The 19,158-nt window shown below is 34.6% G+C and overlaps 1 protein-coding gene across 8 annotated transcripts in view; it reads left to right on the top strand.

The window, feature by feature from the left end:
• WDPCP (WD repeat containing planar cell polarity effector) overlaps positions 1–18,048 on the top strand; it is a 273,308-nt gene extending 255,260 nt beyond the window's left edge. For 5 of the 8 annotated variants that reach the window (XM_070480151.1, XM_020872996.2, XM_020872999.2 and 2 more), the window contains one exon: positions 4,458–13,105. In XM_070480151.1, coding sequence (XP_070336252.1) covers positions 4,458–4,567 — 110 coding nt within the window. In that variant the 3' untranslated portion in view covers positions 4,568–13,105. Of the gene's footprint in view, positions 1–4,457 lie in introns of all 8 variants that reach the window. The other 3 variants (XM_070480150.1, XM_070480148.1, XR_011492660.1) reach the window with 2 other exon arrangements.
• The last annotated feature ends 1,110 nt before the right edge of the window (positions 18,049–19,158 follow it).

Raw genomic sequence — 19,158 nt, 5'->3', positions numbered from 1 at the left:
GAGAAAAAAAAAAACACACCTCCATCACATCACATAGTTACCATTTTGTTTTTGTTGTGAGGAATATTTAAACTCTACTCTTAGTGATTTTTATTTTTTTTTCTACTCTTAGTGATTTTTAATAAACCAGTACAGCACTATTAACTATAATCACAATGCTGTACATTACATCCCCAGAACTTATTCATCTCATAACTGGAAATGTGCACCTTTTGACCAACATCTCCCTAATCCCACTACCCCTCACTCCCTAGGAACCATCAGTAATTTTGTTTCTACAAGATGAGCTGAAGATCCACATGTAAGTGATATGGACTTGCTCTTTCTCACTTATAATGCTTTCATGAGCCATCCAAGTGGGTACAAATAGCAGGATTTCCTTTTTCTCATGGCTGAATAATATTCCATTGTGTGTAATTTAAACAAACACACAACCTCTTCTTTACCAGGTCATCCACTGAGGGACATTTAAGTTGTTTCCATGTCTTGGTTTATGTGAATAACACTGCAGTAAGCATGGGAGTGCAGATATCTTTTCAGTATTTCTGTAATTGCCTTTGTATATCCAAATGAGGAATTTCTGGATTAGGATTATAAATTCTATTGTTAATTTGTTAACTTCCAAAAAAAATACAATAGTGGCTGTACCAGCATCCCTTCTCACCAACAGTGCACAAGGGTTCCTTTTTCTTATGTCATTATCAACACTATCATCACAACATTATCAACATTATCTCTGTTCTTTTTGATGACAACCATTCTAAAAGGTGAGAAATGATAACTCACTGTGGGTTTGATTTCCATATTCCCTGGTTAAAAGTGGTATTGAACACCTTTTCATGAACATGTTGGCCATCTGTATGTTTGTTTCAGAAAAATGTCTATTCAGGTCTTGTGCCACTATTTTCAGTTTTCAGTTTCACTATTTTAAACTGTTTCTTTTGCCACATAGAAGCTTTTAAATTTTGATATAGTCCCACTTATTTTTGTCATTGTCACTTGCTTTTGCTGATGCTTCCAAAAAAAAAAATTGCCAAGAGCAAGGTCATGGAGCTTTTCCCTATGTTTCCTTCTAGGAACTTTATGGTTTCAGTTATTTAGTTTTTAATTCATTTGAGTCACTTTTTGTGAATGATATAAGATATGGGTCAATTTCACTCTTCTGCATGTATTTATCATTTTCCCACTACCATTTATTGAAGAGACTATCCTGTCCCCACTGAGTGTTAACTTCCTTGTCAAATATTAGTTGATACATATGTTTGCATTTATTTCTATCTGTTCTGTTCCATTGATCTATACATCTGTTTTTATCCCAGAACTGTACTGTTTTGATTATTACAGCTTAATAGTATAGTTTGAAATCAGGAAGTATGTTTTCTCCAGCTTTGTTCTTTATCTGGATTTGTCTGTTCAAGGATTTTTGTGGTTCCATACATATTTAAGGATTGTTTTTCCTATTTCAGTGAAAGATACCACTACAATTTTTTATTGGGGTTGCACTGAATCTATAGATAGGTAGTATCATCATTTTAAGTTTAGTTCTTCTGATTCATGAATATGGTCTATCTTTCTAGTTCTGTCATTTTCAATTTCTTTCAGACTTATTGTTTTCAATGTATAGATCTTTCATTTCTGTGGTTAAATTTATTCTCCTTTTATGCAATGATAAATGAGATTGCTTTCTTAATTTCTCTATCATAATTTATTACTAGTATATAGAAACTCAGCTGGTTTTTGTGTACTGATTTTGTATTCTCTAACTTTACTGCATTCTTTTATTCCAAAAATTTTTTTGGTGGCATCTTTAGTTTTGGACTTCCCTGGTGGCTTAGATGGTAAAGCATCTGCCTACAATGTGGAGACCCAGGTTTGATCCCTAGCTCGGGAAGATCCTCTGGAGAAGGAAATGGCAACCCACTCCAGTCCTCTTGCCTGGAAAATCCCATGGATGGAGGAGCATGGTAGGCTACAGTCCATGGGGTCACTAAGAGTCGGATACGAATGATCCACTTCACTTTCACTTTCTTTTCAGTTCAGTTCAGTCGCTCAGTCGTGTCTGACTCTTTGCAACCCCATGAATCGCATCATGCCAGGCCTCCCTGTCCATCACCAACTCCCAGAGTTTACTCAAACTCATGTCCATCCAACCATCTCATTCTCTGTCGTCCCCTTCTCCTCCTGCACCCAATCTTTCCCAGCATCACGGTCTTTTCCAATGAGTCAACTCTTCCCATGAGGTGGCCAAAGTACTGGAGTTTCAGCTTCAGCATCAGTCTTTCCAATAAACACCCAGGACTGATCTCCTTTAGGATGGACTGGTTGGATCTCCTTGCAGTCCGAGGGACTCTCAAGAGTCTTCTCCAACACCACAGTTCAAAAGCATCAATTCTTCGGCACTCAGCTTTCTTCACAGTCCAACTTTCACATCCATACATGACCACTGGAAAAACCATAGCCTTGACTAGACGGAACTTTGTTGGCAAAGTAGTGTCTCTGCTTTTTAATATGCTATCTAGGTTGGTCATAACTTTCCTTCCAAGGAGTAAGCATCTTTTAATTTCATGGCTGCAGTCACCATCTGCAGTGATTTTGGAGCCCCAAAAAATAAAGTCTGACACTGTCTCTCCATCTATTTCCCATGAAGTGATGGGACCAGATGCCGTGATCTTACTTTTCTCAATGTTGAGCTATAAGCCAACTGTTTCACTCTCCTCTTTCACTTTGATCAAGAGGCTTTTTAGTTCCTCCTCACTTTCTGCCATAAGAGTGGTGTCATCTGCATATCTGAGGTTATTGATATTTCTCCTGGAAATCTTGATTCCAGCTTGTGCTTCTTCCAGCCCAGCGTTTCTCATGTACACTGCATATAAGTTAAATAAGCAGGGTGACAATATACAGCCTTGACGTACTCCCTTTCCTATTTGGAACCAGTCTGTTGTTCCATGTCCAGTTCTAACTGTTGCTTCCTGACCTGCATATAGGTTCCTCAAGAGGCAGGTCAGGTAGTCTGGTATTCCCATCTCTTTCACAATTTTCCACAGTTTATTGTGATCCACACAGTCAAAGGCTTTGGCATAGTCAATAAAGCAGAAATAGATGTTTTTCTGGAACTCTCTCGCTTTTTTGATGATCCAGCGGATGTTGGCAATTTGATCTCTGGTTCCTCTGCCTTTTCTAAAACCAGCTTGAACATCTGGAAGTTCATTGTTCACGTATTGCTGAAGCCTGGCTTGGAGAATGTTGAGCATTACTTAACTACTGTGTGAGATGAGTGCAACTGGGCAGTAGTTTGAGCATTCTTTGGCATTGCCTTTCTTAGGGATTGGAATGAAAACTGATCTTTTCCAGTCCTGTGGCCACTGCTGAGTTTTCCAAATTTGCTGGCATATTGAGTGCAGCATGTTCACAGCATCATCTTTCAGGATTTGAAATAGCTCAACTGAATTCCATCACATCCACTAGCTTTGTTCATAGTGATGCTTCCTAAGGCCCACTTGACTTCACATTCCAGGATGTCTGGCTCTAGGTGAGTGATCACACCATCGTGGTTATCTGGTTTGTCAAGATCTTTTTTGTACAGTTCTTCTGTGTATTCTTGCCACCTCTTCTTAATATCTTCTGCTTCTCTTAGGTCCCTACCATTTCTGTCCTTTATCGAACCCATCTTTGTGTGAAATGTTCCCTTGATAGCTCTAATTTTCTTGAAGAGATCTCTAGTCTTTCCCATTCTGTTGTTTTCCTCTATTTCTTTGCATTGATTGCTGAGGAAGGCTTTCTTATCTCTCCTGGCTATTCTTTGGAACTCTGAATTCAAATGGGGATATCTTCCCTTTACTTCTTTGCTTTTCGCTTCTCTTCAACAGCTATTTGTAAGGCCTCCTCAGACAACCATTTTGCCTTTTTGCATTTCTTTTCCATGGGGATGGTCTTGATCCCTGTCTCCTGTACAATGTCACAAACCTCTGTCCACAGTTCATCAGGCACTCTGTCTGTCAGATCTAGATAGATCACTGTTTTCACTGTTTTTTAGTTTTCTACATATGTCATCTGCAAAATAAGACTGTTTTACTTCTTTTCTGAATTGAATGCCTTTTACTTCTTTTTCTTGCCTAATTTCTGTAGCTAGGACCTCCAATAATATTGAATCAAAGTGGCCAGGGTAACATGAGCTTCATTGTTAGTGCCCAAGTGGTAGTATAATGGTGCTACAATGTTAAGTTTATAACACTCCAGGCTGCTCCACAAGAGACCACAATAATTTAAGAAAGAGTTTTATTTTCTCATGTAACAATCTTAGGAGTTGGTCAGAACTGGTAAGGCAGGCAGGTATCAGATTACTAGGCTCTTGCTATCATATTGCTTTGTTATATCTAGGGTATTTTGTCTATGTTTAAGATTTTCAGTCCTGCCTACAAGGAGAAAAAAGAAGGCAGGCACATTCTTCTCTTTTTTAGGGTACAACCCCAGGAGTTGTTACACACCACCACTTCAACACATATCCCATTGGAGAAATCCTGGTCACAAAGCTACACCTAACTGTAAGAAAATCTGGAAACTATGTTAATTGAGATGACCATATATGCAGCAAAAAGAAACACAGCTAAAAGCAGTCACCACTCGAGGGAAAGCTACCTGTTCATCTGTTACACTGAGTTTTAAAGAACAGTATTTAGAAGAAGAAAAGCAAGATGGGAGAACTTCTTTTATATGATCCTCATATGCACAGAAATAAAATGATTTAAAAACCTATTTCAAAAATTATTCCCAGCTGCACATAATATGGCTGTCTATATATTTTAGAAATTCTTCCAAATGTATTATATTTCCAAAATACACTCATCATATATGATCTTTCAGATACTATACTATAAATGGCTGAAGCATTATAATTTCCAAAGCTGAAGCTTTGCCATTTCCTTTTAAAATATATTTTTAAATTCTGATATGAAAGGTTATTTGTGCATAATTTTGAATTTTAGAGAATATCGAGGACTTCCCTGGCAGTGCAGGGGTTAAGACTCCATGCTTTCCTGCAGAGGGCACAGGTTTGGTCCCTGGTTGGGCAACTAAGGTCCAGCATGCCACATGGGATGACTAAAAAAAATTACTGATTTTATTACACCCAGAGATAACTGATAATACTAGTCAACTTATTTTTTTTCTTATGCATATGTTTAACAAAACTCATTTATTTATCTTCCTTTTTGTTACCCAGTGGTATGTTGTGCCTACATTCCCATGTCATTAAAAAACATTCAAAAGCCTCATTTTTAATGTTATCTTCTTCCTAAATGCCTTACTGGTTCTACTATAAAATCATGGTACCATTGTAAAAGTGTATAAAATTACAGATGATAAAACATGAAAGATTCTTTTATACTTAAAAATCTCATCATTAATATAAAGTCATTATAAAATTAAGCTACAAAAGTTTTTCTTTCTACAAACAATTTGAAATTGTGGTTAACTTTTTACCTATGTATTGAGGCTATATTACTTGTTTGATTAAGGTGATACATTCAGGCCAATCCACTTTTGGCTCCACTTTACCTGTTGTTTGTTTATTGTGTCATGATGTCAGTTTTCATCTATACCTTCCTACCTCTAGGCATCTTTGCCTAAAAAGGCAGCCCTAAACCCATCACAATTATAAGCACATCAAAGACTATCTTCTTTGCTTAGCTACAGAGATCTATACAAGACTGTATTACATGTGTAACTTAAAAGAGACATAAAAGTTTTCAGTAAAATTCCTAAGAAAGCATGATTATCCAATCTTTATTTTTCATGGTGACATAATGTTGTCAATCATAGAGTGTGACATATTAATACCAACTTTTAATTGCCCTTATATATAGATTTTTCCTGTTAGATGTGGATTTTCAAGTTATACCTATTTTAAATATTTAACATATTTTTGAATTCTAATATACTAGATCACAATACTATAAAACAAGATGTCTTCTTTTCAGAATTCTCCTACTCATAAATGGACAGTAACTTAGCAAAAGATAACAATAATCTTAGGTGCAAACATTAAACAATTTGGGCTTTAACCCAACTTTTTCTCCTTTTCAACGTCTCAAACCTTCTCTGACTTACTTATTAATTAGACTAGTTAACTGTGTTGATCCAGGATAGAATCGTTGCCAAATAAATTTTTGCAAGTAAATAATGAAGAATTTTGCCTGAGGATTAATATGTTATAGTAAAAGTAACTAATTAAACCATGAAGTTAACAGCAAAAAGAATAGGTGCTAACTTTGCTAGTATAGAGTACAGGAAAAATACCTTGTATCAACAGTCCCCAATTGTAGACAAACAGATTCAGGCAGTTTTTATGCTACAAACTTTAAGAATACTACCGTGGTAGTTTGGCTAAACTGGTCAAGACTAACCGTGTGACAAGTCACTTTTGGGGATCTCAGTTTGCTCATCTATAAAATAAGAGATAACTAGATGAGTCTTTTCAGCACTAAAATTCTATGCATATGAGTACATATAATTAAACAGAACCCAAATTAAAATGCTATATACAAATATGCAACTGTGAGGGGGAAAAAGTCATTTGTGCATAGATGGTAAAGAATCCTCCTGCAATGCATGAGACCTGGGTTCGACTCCTGGGTTGGGAAGATCCCCTGGAGGAGGGCATGGCAATCCATTCCAGTATTCTTGCCTGGAGAATCCCCGTGGACAGAGTAGCCTGGCAGGCTACACTCCATGGGGTTGCAAAGAGTTGGACATGACTGAGTAACTAAGCACAGCACACCTAGTGGTACAAATAAATTTGAATATTCTCTTAGAGGGTGAACTACTTTATTCAAAAATGCTTTTGAATTAAATCCTCTTACATACTGCCTTTAAAAGACTTACTTTATGCTGAAATTTATTTGAGCGTAAGATTACATAAGATGTAATATCAAGGTGTCCAAGCAAAGGAGCTAATGTAGAAAGAATAATTTCTAAGTAAATAGAATGATTTCACATATATTTGCCAACAAAAGTCATAAAATTATTGAACTCAGAGCTGAATTTGGGCTTATTACAGATATTTTACATGTATTAAGTTCTCCATTCAGAATTTATATCAATTCTTCCTATAATTTTACCATGTCCCCAAGATGTCTCTTTGCACACAAAAAATATTTGTTATATTATTGGTATATAAAGTTTGAGTTAAAATCATGCATCTTCCTTATCAAAATGAGGTAGTATCTTTAGCTATTTTAAACTATCTTTATAGCTTACAAAATGGCTTCATATAACCATAAATCTATATTCTCAAGGGGAGTAAGAGAAGAATCAGGGTTTTTCTAGTGACATAAAGAAAATAAAATGCCCCTCGTGCCCAGGTCTAATCATCCTACAATTTGCTGTGGTGTAGCATTCCATTTCAAGCTGATCTACTTCAACCTCCACCACAGAATACACACCTCTCAAGAAACACAGATGTCAGGAACTTGTAAAGCATTCCAGTGATGCACTATGACTATAACGCTTCCCTTGTGACTCAGCTGGTAAAGAATCCGCCTGTGATGCAGGAGACTTGGGTTTGATCCCTAGATTGGGAAGATCCCCTGGAAAAGGGAAAAGGTACCCAAAACAGTTTTCTGGCCTGGAGAATTCCATGGACTGTATAGTCCATGGGGTTCTAAAGAGTCAGACACGACTGAGCAACTTTCACTCACTGTGACTAACTCCAGTGGCCTTGCAAGTGCCAATTAAGGCTATCTCCTCCCAGTTCCAAGTTCAAGGACATGATGTTAGTAACTCAAAACTGGCTATCGTAGAAATATGTTATACCACAGAAATCAGGAAAAATGGTTGGTTTGGGGGCTTTTGATGGGTTTGGTTTTTGAAGAGCTGGTTGTTAGTCATTTAATAGCACATGACTGAGGTAATCCCAGGTTATGGTTCCTGATAGCCAAGTGTCCATATATCAAAGACAAGACCTGTAACTGTTCCTACTTGTACAACTCCCAGAACTGAATTTTTGACTTTCATGAATCCTTCTCCAGATGGATATGAGAGAGAGTAAGGTCCATATGATAGGTAATTTATTGCTTGTCTTTGAACCTATATAGCAATGTTGTTCAACAGAAATATAATGCAAGCCACATACTTATTAACCTTAAATTTTCTACATGTTAAAAGTATATCTTAAATTACATGTTAAATTTCATCAGAAATACTTTATCTGTATTTAGAGTTCATAGTTTTCAGTTGAAGAAGTAATTTCAGGTACCCAAGTTGGTCCCTACATTCTTTAAAAGTTTTTACAATTACTGAGAATCAGTTTTCAATTTAAAATTTTTAAATAGATGAAATTTAAAAATTCATTCCTCGGTCATACTAGCCATGTTTCAAGAGTTCAGTAGCCACCCATAGTACTAGTTCCCATACTGGACAGTGCAACTATAAAGTATAAAGCATCAGCACCTCAAAAGTCTTGCAGACCCTTGAGCCTTAACACTGTGCCAGTGTGATGTATGGAATAAAATGACTTATTTAGCTCTTCAGTGCTTTAGTTTTCTGAGACAACAATAATCTTAGAGGAATAAGCAGTTAGTAATTCAACTATTTAATCACAGACATTCTCATGATTGCTATAATCATTAAATCACTCACATGATAGAGCAGCTGCCATTTGTGGCATGTCAGGTTATTTTAAAACCAACTCATCAAGCAGTAGCTCATTTTGAAGACGAGCTTAACCTTGTTAGATGTTAGTAGCTAAAAATGCTAAGCATTTATAGAATTTCTTTAAAGGACTTTACAAGATTAGTTATAATTAATCTTATAATAATGTATTGTTCCTCTTAGTGAATTCCTGAGGTCAAAGAAGGCCTTTCTGTGTAACAAAAATGTTCAACAATCAATTTGTCACATATTCTATACTAGAGTGTATATAAATTCAAGTATTAAATATCTCACTCCTGAGAGATGAACAAGAAAAAATGTTCACCTTAAGTAACTTTTCTGATCCAGACTACAATAAACTAATCTCAATACAGAAAAAGTCCTTTTGTAACAGTCATCACTTGTGTACTGTCTGTGAAACAAGTACAGCTTTCTTGATTATATGAAAAGGATTTTTAAATCCCATTTTTATTGTACTTAACATCTAAACTGCCATCAGAACCATAATAACACCATCCATTTTTATGCACCTTCTGGTTTTCTGAGTGCTTACCTGCATCATTTTATTATCTTAGCAACCCTAAAAGATACACAAGATAGATGTTTTGTCAATTTTTTGAAAGAAATTCAGAGAGGCTGAGTGCCTTGCGTACATATTACATAGTGATCAATGCAACAGCTAGAGTTCAGCCACTGTTTATAAAGTGCATACTTTTAGCTGGTGAATATGCTGAACACTGCATTATCTCATTTAATGGTCACAGAAATCTTATATCTATTTTACAGATGAAGAAAGTATGATGCACAAAGATTATTACATATAAGTCCTTTCTGAAAACAAGTATTCTTCTCTACTCTGCTGAGTCCAGAAATGAACTATTATCAAAGTAGGAGAATGGTTCCAATCTTCATCAAAAACAAAAATTACTATAGACTAACACACGTTACTTGCCCAGCATAGTGCTATGCTTGGCAATTACCATCATGTTTCGTATTTGTAACAACTAAACAACCGTTAAGAGTTAAATATTAGTTTTCCCATTTATAAGTAAGGACAGAGACTCAAGTGACAGAAGCAGAATTTAAAACCATTCCTGTTTGACTCCAAATCTTAAGACTCTGAACGACTCTGTCATTCTGCTTCTGAATTGCTAGTTCACTGTAATTTCCCATGTATTTCTTACTGCCTAATGTTACTTATATTTTGAGTTGTTTTGTCTTTTGTGGGGTGGGAGGTTGTCATTAAAAAAAAAAAAAGATAGGATTACTTTGTCATCTTTGTTTACCAAATTATCCTGAGGTTTACTTTGTCACCTTTGTTTACTGAATTATCCTAACAATGCCAAAAGTGAGTACTTATACACCATTTTCACAGCATAATGCAGGAGAGTAGCTTTGATCGGTGTGTCCTACAATCTTTAGAATAACCTTGAGCAGTGAGCTGGCAGATTATAGTACTACTATGGAACCGAATTTCTCTACCTTAGACTTTGAGCTCTAAACAGTTCCTTCACCTATTCAGTGGTAAACATCAGCAATTTCTCCAAAGTTAAAGGAAACTGACTTGTCTGTTGAGTGTTTTGATTTAAAGTTGTATTTATAACAACAAAATATGAGATAGAAGACTAAGCATTGTTATAGTAAATTTGCTTAAAGTGTAGCTAAATAATTTACATTAACAGAGGCCATGAAGTGTAGGTGAGGAGTGATTTCTTAAGTCAAAAAAATCTTTTTTCTTATGGACTTCTCATTTCACGTTGCCTTAATAATCAGAAAGACAAGTATTTAGATCTTCTTAACACTTTTTCATAACAAATGGTATGTTAACCTGAGTACGATAAATGCTTCTGGGGCAAATTTTCTGTTAAAATTCAATTGCTTCTTTTTTATTTTCTGGCTAAATTCCACAATTAGTTAGTTACTGTATTCCTGGTAAGATTGCCTCTAAGAAGGAAGTAAAACAAGTTTGTGCATATACATATATATTGCACGGTGAAAAGTGAAGACAAAATGTGTAAGAGAAGCATGTTTTAGTAAAACTCATTCCTTATCAGAATTAGGTGTATTCATAAATATATGTACTATAATAAGTAAAGATGGCTGTTTCATTATTTTTTTAGAAAATATATAGTCTTTCAAGCTAATAGTCTAGATATTTGTGATGTATTCATTTAAGCAGAAGAAATAGCTGGCAAATGTTTTATGTCAGGTGGTATGCATGCTGTTTATAACCTTCTCTTTATTCAGTGTAAGGTAACTAGATGTGACAGGGTATGACATATCACAGAGATGACTCAGGTCAGGAACTGCAAGAAGTCAGAAAAACAGTACCTTTTAAAAGGGCCTAAATAAATAGTACTTAAAGATTTGTAGAGTGTAGTATAGTCTTTTTTTTTTTTAAACCCTGTTATCTATTAAAAAGAATTGAGTTCAACTGCTTAAATGTTGAGGAAAGTCTTTTACTCAGAGGAAAGTGAATTAGGGTAATGTGCCTTGCCAATTCGGGTTGGGGAGGAATCTCTTGTTTCCTTTAAAATTAGGAGTGCCTACCGGCAGACATATCTGTTTGTTTAGAGTTTATATATCTATTTGTCCACCAAAAGTTCAATGATAACAATTCCATTACCTACTTTTCCTTTTTGTATGAAGCCTTTGCAATTGTTTAGCTTTCATTACGAATTCTGTCCCAAAGCATGGGATTTCAACAAAGAACATGGTTAGATCACAAAGCTTGCTTTTAAAGGGCTGAATTTTTTTCTGTCATAGGAAAACAACTGTGTACATTAGTAAATGGTAAAGTACGACATATACTTGGAGAAATGTATATACTGTAAGTGTTCAACTCACTAAACATACCCATATAACAGCCAGATAATAAAACTGAACTTCACAACACCCTAACAAGTCTCCCTTGCCCCACCTTCTCAAACCTCCAAAGGATAAACATTTCTGACTTCTAATACTACAAGTCAGTTTTAACTGATCTTGTATGAAAATTGTCTGTCCTTCTCTAGAAATATTAATAGGTTCACTCATAAATGTACGTACTTCAGTAATGGATGTTGACTAGTAGGGTCTTTTTGGGCAGGGCTGGGGTCTGATTTATTTCACTTAAGATTACTTTTGTGAAATGCACCCATATTATGTATATTATTCCATTGTATATAGCAATATATAACACAATGTATTTATTCATTTTGTCAATGATGGGTATTTCAGTTGTTTCCAGTTTGGGGCTCTTATAAATAGTCTTCTAAATATCCATTGTGAATATACCCATCCATTTCTATATATATTCAACTTCAATAGATACCTCTAAAGATTTCTTCATAGTAGCTAAAACAATTTATATTTTTGTCATCAGTACATGAGAACTACAGTTTAGTCTCATCTTTGCCAACAGTTGTTAGCCCTCGCCATCATCTTAACTCAATCTGAAGGGTGTATACTGCTATTATAGATGTAGTTTGTATTTCTTTGATGACTTCTGAAACTGAGCATCTAGTTATATGTTTTTGGCAGTTTGAGTATGTTTTGTACAGTTCTTTTTCTCATGTTTTTTCAGCTCTTTATATAATCCTGATATTTAACTGCAAATATTTTCTACTACTCGCGTTCCCTTTTTTGCTTTTCTAATATTATATTTTGATGAGAAGTTTTTAGTAGTAATGTACTGCAGTTTCTCATTTTTTCTCATTATGTTGATTAGATTTTGTGCCCTGTTTAAAAATGTTTGTAATACTCCAAGGTATTGCAGAGATATATTATGTTTTAAGATCTTTGTCTTACCTTTTATACTTCAATCTATAATCCATATAAAATTTATTTTTGTATACACTGTGGGGAAGGGTTTTAAAAATGTGTTTTAACCACATGGATATCCACAAGAACCAGCACCAATTACTTAAAAGATTAACCTTTCTCTACTGCTCTTCAGTGTCACCTTTGTTTTAAATCAGGTAATTGCACTGTATCTATCATCCTTGTTTCAACTACTATAGAGTTATAAAAGGTCTGGGTTTCTAGTTATGTGAGTCTTTTCCGTTTGTTTTTGTTCAGAATTGCCTGACTGTTCTTGGCCCTATGCACTTTCATTTCCATTTTACAAACAACTATCAACACAGAAAGCTCTGTTAGGACTTTAATTGGGTCTGCATTCAATCTGTAAAATCAATTTAAAAGGAGCTGATATCTGTAGAACATTGAATCTTCCATATATCTTTCCATTTATTCAGGTCTTTACTTTTTATGAATATTTGATAATTTTCAATGCAGAAATTCTTAATTTCTAAATATTTAGGATATTTATGCCATTATAAGTAGTATATTTTGGGTTTCATTTTCTGTATGCTTTCATAAATAAATTTTTGTGTATTTGTCTTATATGCACTGCTTTCTTTTTAAAAAGGAGACTGGAGCAGATATGTGGAACAGAAGCACCATTGAGAAAGAAAGAAAAGAGTGGCTCCTGAAGTTACTTAAGGGAGACTACAAACCAACAACAATAAAACAAAACTAATAACCAAATTGTAGTGGTCCTGTCTACTAATGGCCTATACCTGGATATCCTGTAAACTGGTTTTTATCCTCTACCTATTCTCTTGTTTTCCATTGGTATGATATTATCTCTTAGCATTGCCAGTTATTTTTACTGAATTCTAATTATTGAATTAAAAAAATTATACATGTATCAATGGTGTTATATTCCTCCAGAGAAGATTTTCCTTTTCCTGTGCTGGGCAAGAAGAATGAGAGATGACAACTTTAATCCCATCAGTAAATGTGCTAAATTGATGCTGGGTTGTAATTTTAGTAAAATTCAGCCTACCTCTGACTTTCCTCTATACCTATGTGTGTGTGTGTGTGTACATACATACACAAAGACACATATAATAACGTGATATATATTGTATATGATACAATTTGTGGCAAGTGAAAAAGATAAAATTAAAATTTTATCCAGATTTTTATTTCTTCTCAGATGGAATTCTGGTGTGCTGCAAACTCTTCCACCCTACTTAATATTGTCTTATCTTTCAAGTAAATCTTGAATTTTATTGGATATTAGTGTACTTACAATATTGTGTTAATTTCAGGTATACAGCAAAATGGTTCAGTTACACATATATTCTGTTTTTTCAGATTCTTTTCCCATATAGGTTATTATAGAATATTAAGTACAGTTCCACATGCTATACAGTAGATCCTGGTTATCTGTTTCCCAAGATCCTAGTTTATCCCTCCCCGCAACTTTTTCCTTTGATAGCCGTAAGTTTGTTTTTGAAATCTGTATGAGTGTGTGGTTTTCTTTTTTTTTTTTAATCAGTTCATTTATATCATTTGTTTAAATTCTACATATGAGTGATAATATCATATTTGTCTATCTCTATCTGACTTCACTTTACTTCTAGAATAATTTATAGATCCATCTATGTTCCTGCAAATGACGTTATTTCATTATTTTTTATAGCTGAGAAGTATTACATTGATATTTTTACTAATTCTTCCTTACCCCTTCCTCTGCCTATGGACATTTAGAGTGGATTCATGTCTTGGCTGTTGTAAACAGTGCTTCAGTGAAAACTGGGGTGCATGTATCTTTTCAAATTATAGTTTTCTCTGGATATATGTATGCCCAGGAATGGGATTCTTGGATCATATAGTAGTTCTATTGTTTAGTTTTTTTTAGGGAACCTCCATAGTGGTTGTACCAATTTACATTTCCACTAACAGTGTAGGTGGGTTCAGTTTTCTACACACCCTCTTCAGCATTTGTTTCTAGACTTTTTCATGATGGCCATTCTAACCAGCATGAGGTGAAGATACCTCATTGCAATTCAGATTTGCACTTCTCTATTAGTGATGTTGAGCATATTTTCATGTACTTTTTGGCCATTTCTTTGGGAAAATGTCTATTTAGATCTTTTGCCCATTTTTTTATTGGGTTTTTTTTCCCCCCTTTTTTGACATACAGCTAGCTGCATGAGCTATTTGTATATTTTGGAGATTAATCCCTTGTTGGTCACTTCATTTGCAAATATTTTCTCCTATGCTGTGAGTTGTCTCTGCATTTTATTGATGGTTTCCTTTGCTGTGCAAAGCTCTTAAGTTTAATCACATCTTTGTTTTTATTTTCATTGGTCTAGGAGGTGGATTCAAAAAGATATTGCAGCAATTTAGTCAAACAGTGTTCTATGTTTTCCTCTAAGAGTTGTATAGTTTCTGTCCCTACATTTAGGTCTTTGATCCATTTTGAGTTTTTTTTGTGTATGGTGCGTACACAAAATCCTCATTTCATCCTTTTACATTTAGCTGCCCAGTTTTCCCAGCACTGTTTGTTGTAGAAACTATCTTTCCTCCATTGTATAGTCTTCTCTGTTGTACACTAGTTGACCACAGGTTCATAGGTTTATTTCTGGGCTTTCTCTCCTGTTCCACTGATCTATTACATATTTTTGTGCTAGTACCATACTCTTTCGATGACCATAGCTTTGGTGCCAGGAAGCCTGATTCCTCCAGCTCTGTGTTTCTTTCTCAGGATTTTTTTTGGCTATTTGGGTCTTTTCTGTATCCATATGAATTTCAAGATTTTTTGTCCTAGTTCTGTGAAAAATGCCATTGGTAATTTGATAGCAATTGCACTGAATCTTTAGATTGCCTTGGGTAGTATAATCATTTTGGCAATATTGATTCTTTTAATCTAAGAACATGGTTTATCTGTATCATCTTTGATTTCTTTCATCAGTGTCTTATAGTTTTTCACAGTACAGTTCTTTTGTCTCCCTAGGTAGTTTTATTCCTAGGGATTTTATTCTTTTTTGATGTGTTGGCAAATGGGATTATTACCTTAATTTCTCTTCCGAATCTTTCATTGCTAGTGTAAAGAAATGCAATAAATTTCTGTGTGTTAATTTTGTAACCTGCAACTTTACCCAGCTCACTGATAAGCTCTAGTAGTTTTCTGGTAACATCTTTAGGGTTTTCTATATACAGTATCATTTCAGCTACAAACAGTGACAATTTTACTTCTTCTCTTCCCATTTGGATTCTTTTTTTTCTCTGATTGCCATGACTAGGACTTACAAAACTATGTTGAATCAAAGGGGCAAGCATGGACTTCCTTATCTTGTTCCTGATCTCTTAGAGGAAATGCTTTTAGTTTTTCAATATTGAGAATGATGTTACTGTGGATTTGTCACATATGGACTCTATTATTTTGAGGCAGGTTCCCTCTATGACCAGTTTCTGGAGTTTCTAGCTCACTTATTCACTTCCACCTCATTTTTTTTTCTATTGATTCCAAATATGACAAACCCATAACATATCATACTTAACACTTAGTGGGAAGTTTAACACTTTTCCTCTTAGATGAGTAATAAGACAAGGACACCCACCCTTGCTACTTTGAATCAATAGAGTATTAGCTGTTTTAACAGAGCAATTAAGGAAGAAAAAGAAATAAAAAACATTTAACTCAGAAAGGAAGAAGAAAAGCTGTCACTATTTGCAGATACTATATACAGAAAACCCTAAAGACTCCCCACAAAGAACTATTAAACAAATTTACTACACACTCAGGATACAAAATCAATTTTCAAAAATCTGTTGCATTTCTATACACTAATATTGAACTATCAGAAAGAAAAATTAAGAGAACAATCCTATTTTCAATTGCACCAGAAAGACTAGGAATAAATTTAGCCAATCAAGTGAATGACCTGAACACTGAAAACTACCAAATTGAAAAGAAATTGAAGAAGACACAGTAAGTGGAAAGATAAATCATGTTCATGGGTTGGAAGAATATTGTTCAAATTTCCATACTATCAAAAGCAACCTACAGATTCAATGCAATCCCCATCAAAATTTCAATGGCATTTTTCACAGAAATCAAACCAACAATCTTAATTTGTACAGAAATACAAAAGACCCAAAACAGCCAAAACAGTCTTGGGGAAGAACAACAAAGCTGTAACATCAAGCTTCCTCATTACTGTAGTAATCAAAACAGAGTGTGGTACAGGCATTAAAATAAACACAGAGACCCATAACATAGACTGGAGGGTCCAGAAATAAATCCATGCAAATATAGTCAACTAACTTACAACAAAGGAGCCAAGAATACTCAATGAAGATACAACAGACTCTTTAATAAATGGCATTAGGACTGTACAACTGTACAGCCATGTGCAAAGGAATTACTGAACCACTCTCTTATATACAGCATACAAAAAATTAATTCAAGATGGATCAAAGGCTTGAATAAAAGATGTGAAGTCATGAAACTCCTAGAAGAAAACATAGGAAAGCTCCTTGACATCAGTCTTGACAATGATATTTTGGATTTAACATCAAAAGTAAAACAAGTAAGTAGGACTAAAGCAAAATAACTGGGACCATCAACAAAATAAAAATGCAACTAATAGACTGAGAGAAAATATTTGTAAATCATATTTCTGATAAGGGGTGAATATCCAAAACCTATATAAAGAACTCACACAACTAAACAGAAGAAAATTGAACAATCCAGTTTAAAGTGGGCAGAGGATCTGAATAGACATTTTTCCAAAGAAAACATAAAGATTGACAAAAGGTACATGAAAAAAATGCTCATAATTAAGGATAGGCAAATCAAAAAACAATGGGATAGCACTTCACACCTGTGAAATGATTGTTCTTAAAAGAAATAACGTGTTTATGAGGATATGGGGAAAGGGACCTTTAACCTTTGGTGTGAGTGTAAACCAGCACAGCCACTATGGAAAACAGTATGAAATTTCTCAAAAAATTAAAAATGGAACTACCATATGATCAAGTAATTCCACTTCTAGGTGGTTTTTTCTGAAGGAAACAAAGACACTCAAAATGATATCTGCACGTTCACATTCACTGAAGCATTATTTGCAATAGCCAACACATGGTAGGTATACAGGTATGCGCATGCACACACAACGTAATGTTGTTAAGCCAGTAAATGAAAATGGAAATCTTGCCATTTGTCATAACATGGAAAGATTTTGGGAGCATTATGCTAAGTGAAATAAGTCAGAGAAATACAAACACTCTATGGTCTTACTATACATGGAGTCTAAGAAAAACCCATGGAATCAGAGAGCAGATCTGTAGTTACTAGAGGCAGAGGCTGGATGAGGTGAAATGAAGTTGCTGAAAAGGTACAAAGTTCTGGTTGTAAGATAATGTTCTGGTAAAGTAATATACATCATGGTGATTACACTTAACAGTACTGTATTGCGTATTCAAAAGTTGCTACAAAAGTAAATACAAAAGTTCTCATCACAGGAAAAAGAACTGTAACTGTGTATGGTGATGGAAACTAATCTTACATAATTTACACATATACATTTATGATATATAATAATAAAAGTCATGTGTACACCTAAACTAGTACAGTGTCATATATCAATTATGTATCATTTTAAAAGAAAAAACAAAAAATGAAGTCACATACGTGAGCCTTTCCACAGCAATAATGTCAGTGGTCTAAACACATCAATTTTAAAACACATTTGTAGGAGAGTAATAAATAGGAGGGGCTTCCCTCATAGCTCAGTTGGTAAAGAATCTGCCTGCAATGCAGGAGACCCTGGTTCCATTCTTGGGTCACGAAGATCGCCTAAAGAAGGAAATGGCATTGTCAAAACAATCAGAAGAAATCAGGACTAGCTCTATTAATGTCAGATAAAGTAGACTTCAAAGAAAAGAAAATTACCATGGACATAGGACATTACATGATCATAAAAGAGAAACACAGCAAGAAGACATACTAAGCCTAGAGGTTTTATGTGCTGAACAAGAGAGCTACCAAGTAAGTGAAGCTAAATAAGGACAAAAAGAAGAATTAGACAAGCCCATGTTTCTCAAAGACATCAACACCCCTCTCTCAACAACTGGTAGAACAACTAGAGAAATTCAGCAAAGACAGAGAAGAATTTAACAGTACCATCAAATACCCAAAACATCAGAATATATATACTTTTCCATTGCTCGTGAAATAAATACCAAGAGAGACCATATACTGAGTCAAAAAACAAATGTCAACAAATTTAAAACAACTGAGTTCTCTGGATCTTATGAAGTCAAAGTAGATACTGATAATATAGAAAGTCTAAATATAACAAGAAATCTCCAACAGCTGGAAACTAAAAAGTACCCTTCTAAACAATCCATAAATCAAAAAAAGGAAGTCTCAAATGAAAATTTAAAATATACTGAACTGAGTAAAAATAAAACTGAAATTTATGGGACATGTTAAAGAAATGCCAAAAGGCACATTTCTAGCATTAAGTGCTTCTATTACATTAAAAGTCTCAAATCAGTACTCTTAAGTTCTCACCTCAAAAAACTAGAAAAAGAGAAGCAAAATAAAGTAAACTGAAGGAAGAATATAATAAGGAGAAGAGCATAAGTCAATACAACTGAAAACAGGAAAATAATAGAGAAAGAAAGGACTGGTTTTTTGATGAGGTCAATAAAATGAAATAAACTTCTAGC

The sequence above is a fragment of the Odocoileus virginianus genome, chromosome 2, assembly GCF_023699985.2.
Source record: "Odocoileus virginianus isolate 20LAN1187 ecotype Illinois chromosome 2, Ovbor_1.2, whole genome shotgun sequence".
NCBI lineage: Eukaryota > Metazoa > Chordata > Mammalia > Artiodactyla > Cervidae > Odocoileus > Odocoileus virginianus.
The sequence above is the reverse complement of the archived record's forward strand: the minus strand, read 5'-3'. Positions and strand labels throughout refer to the sequence as shown.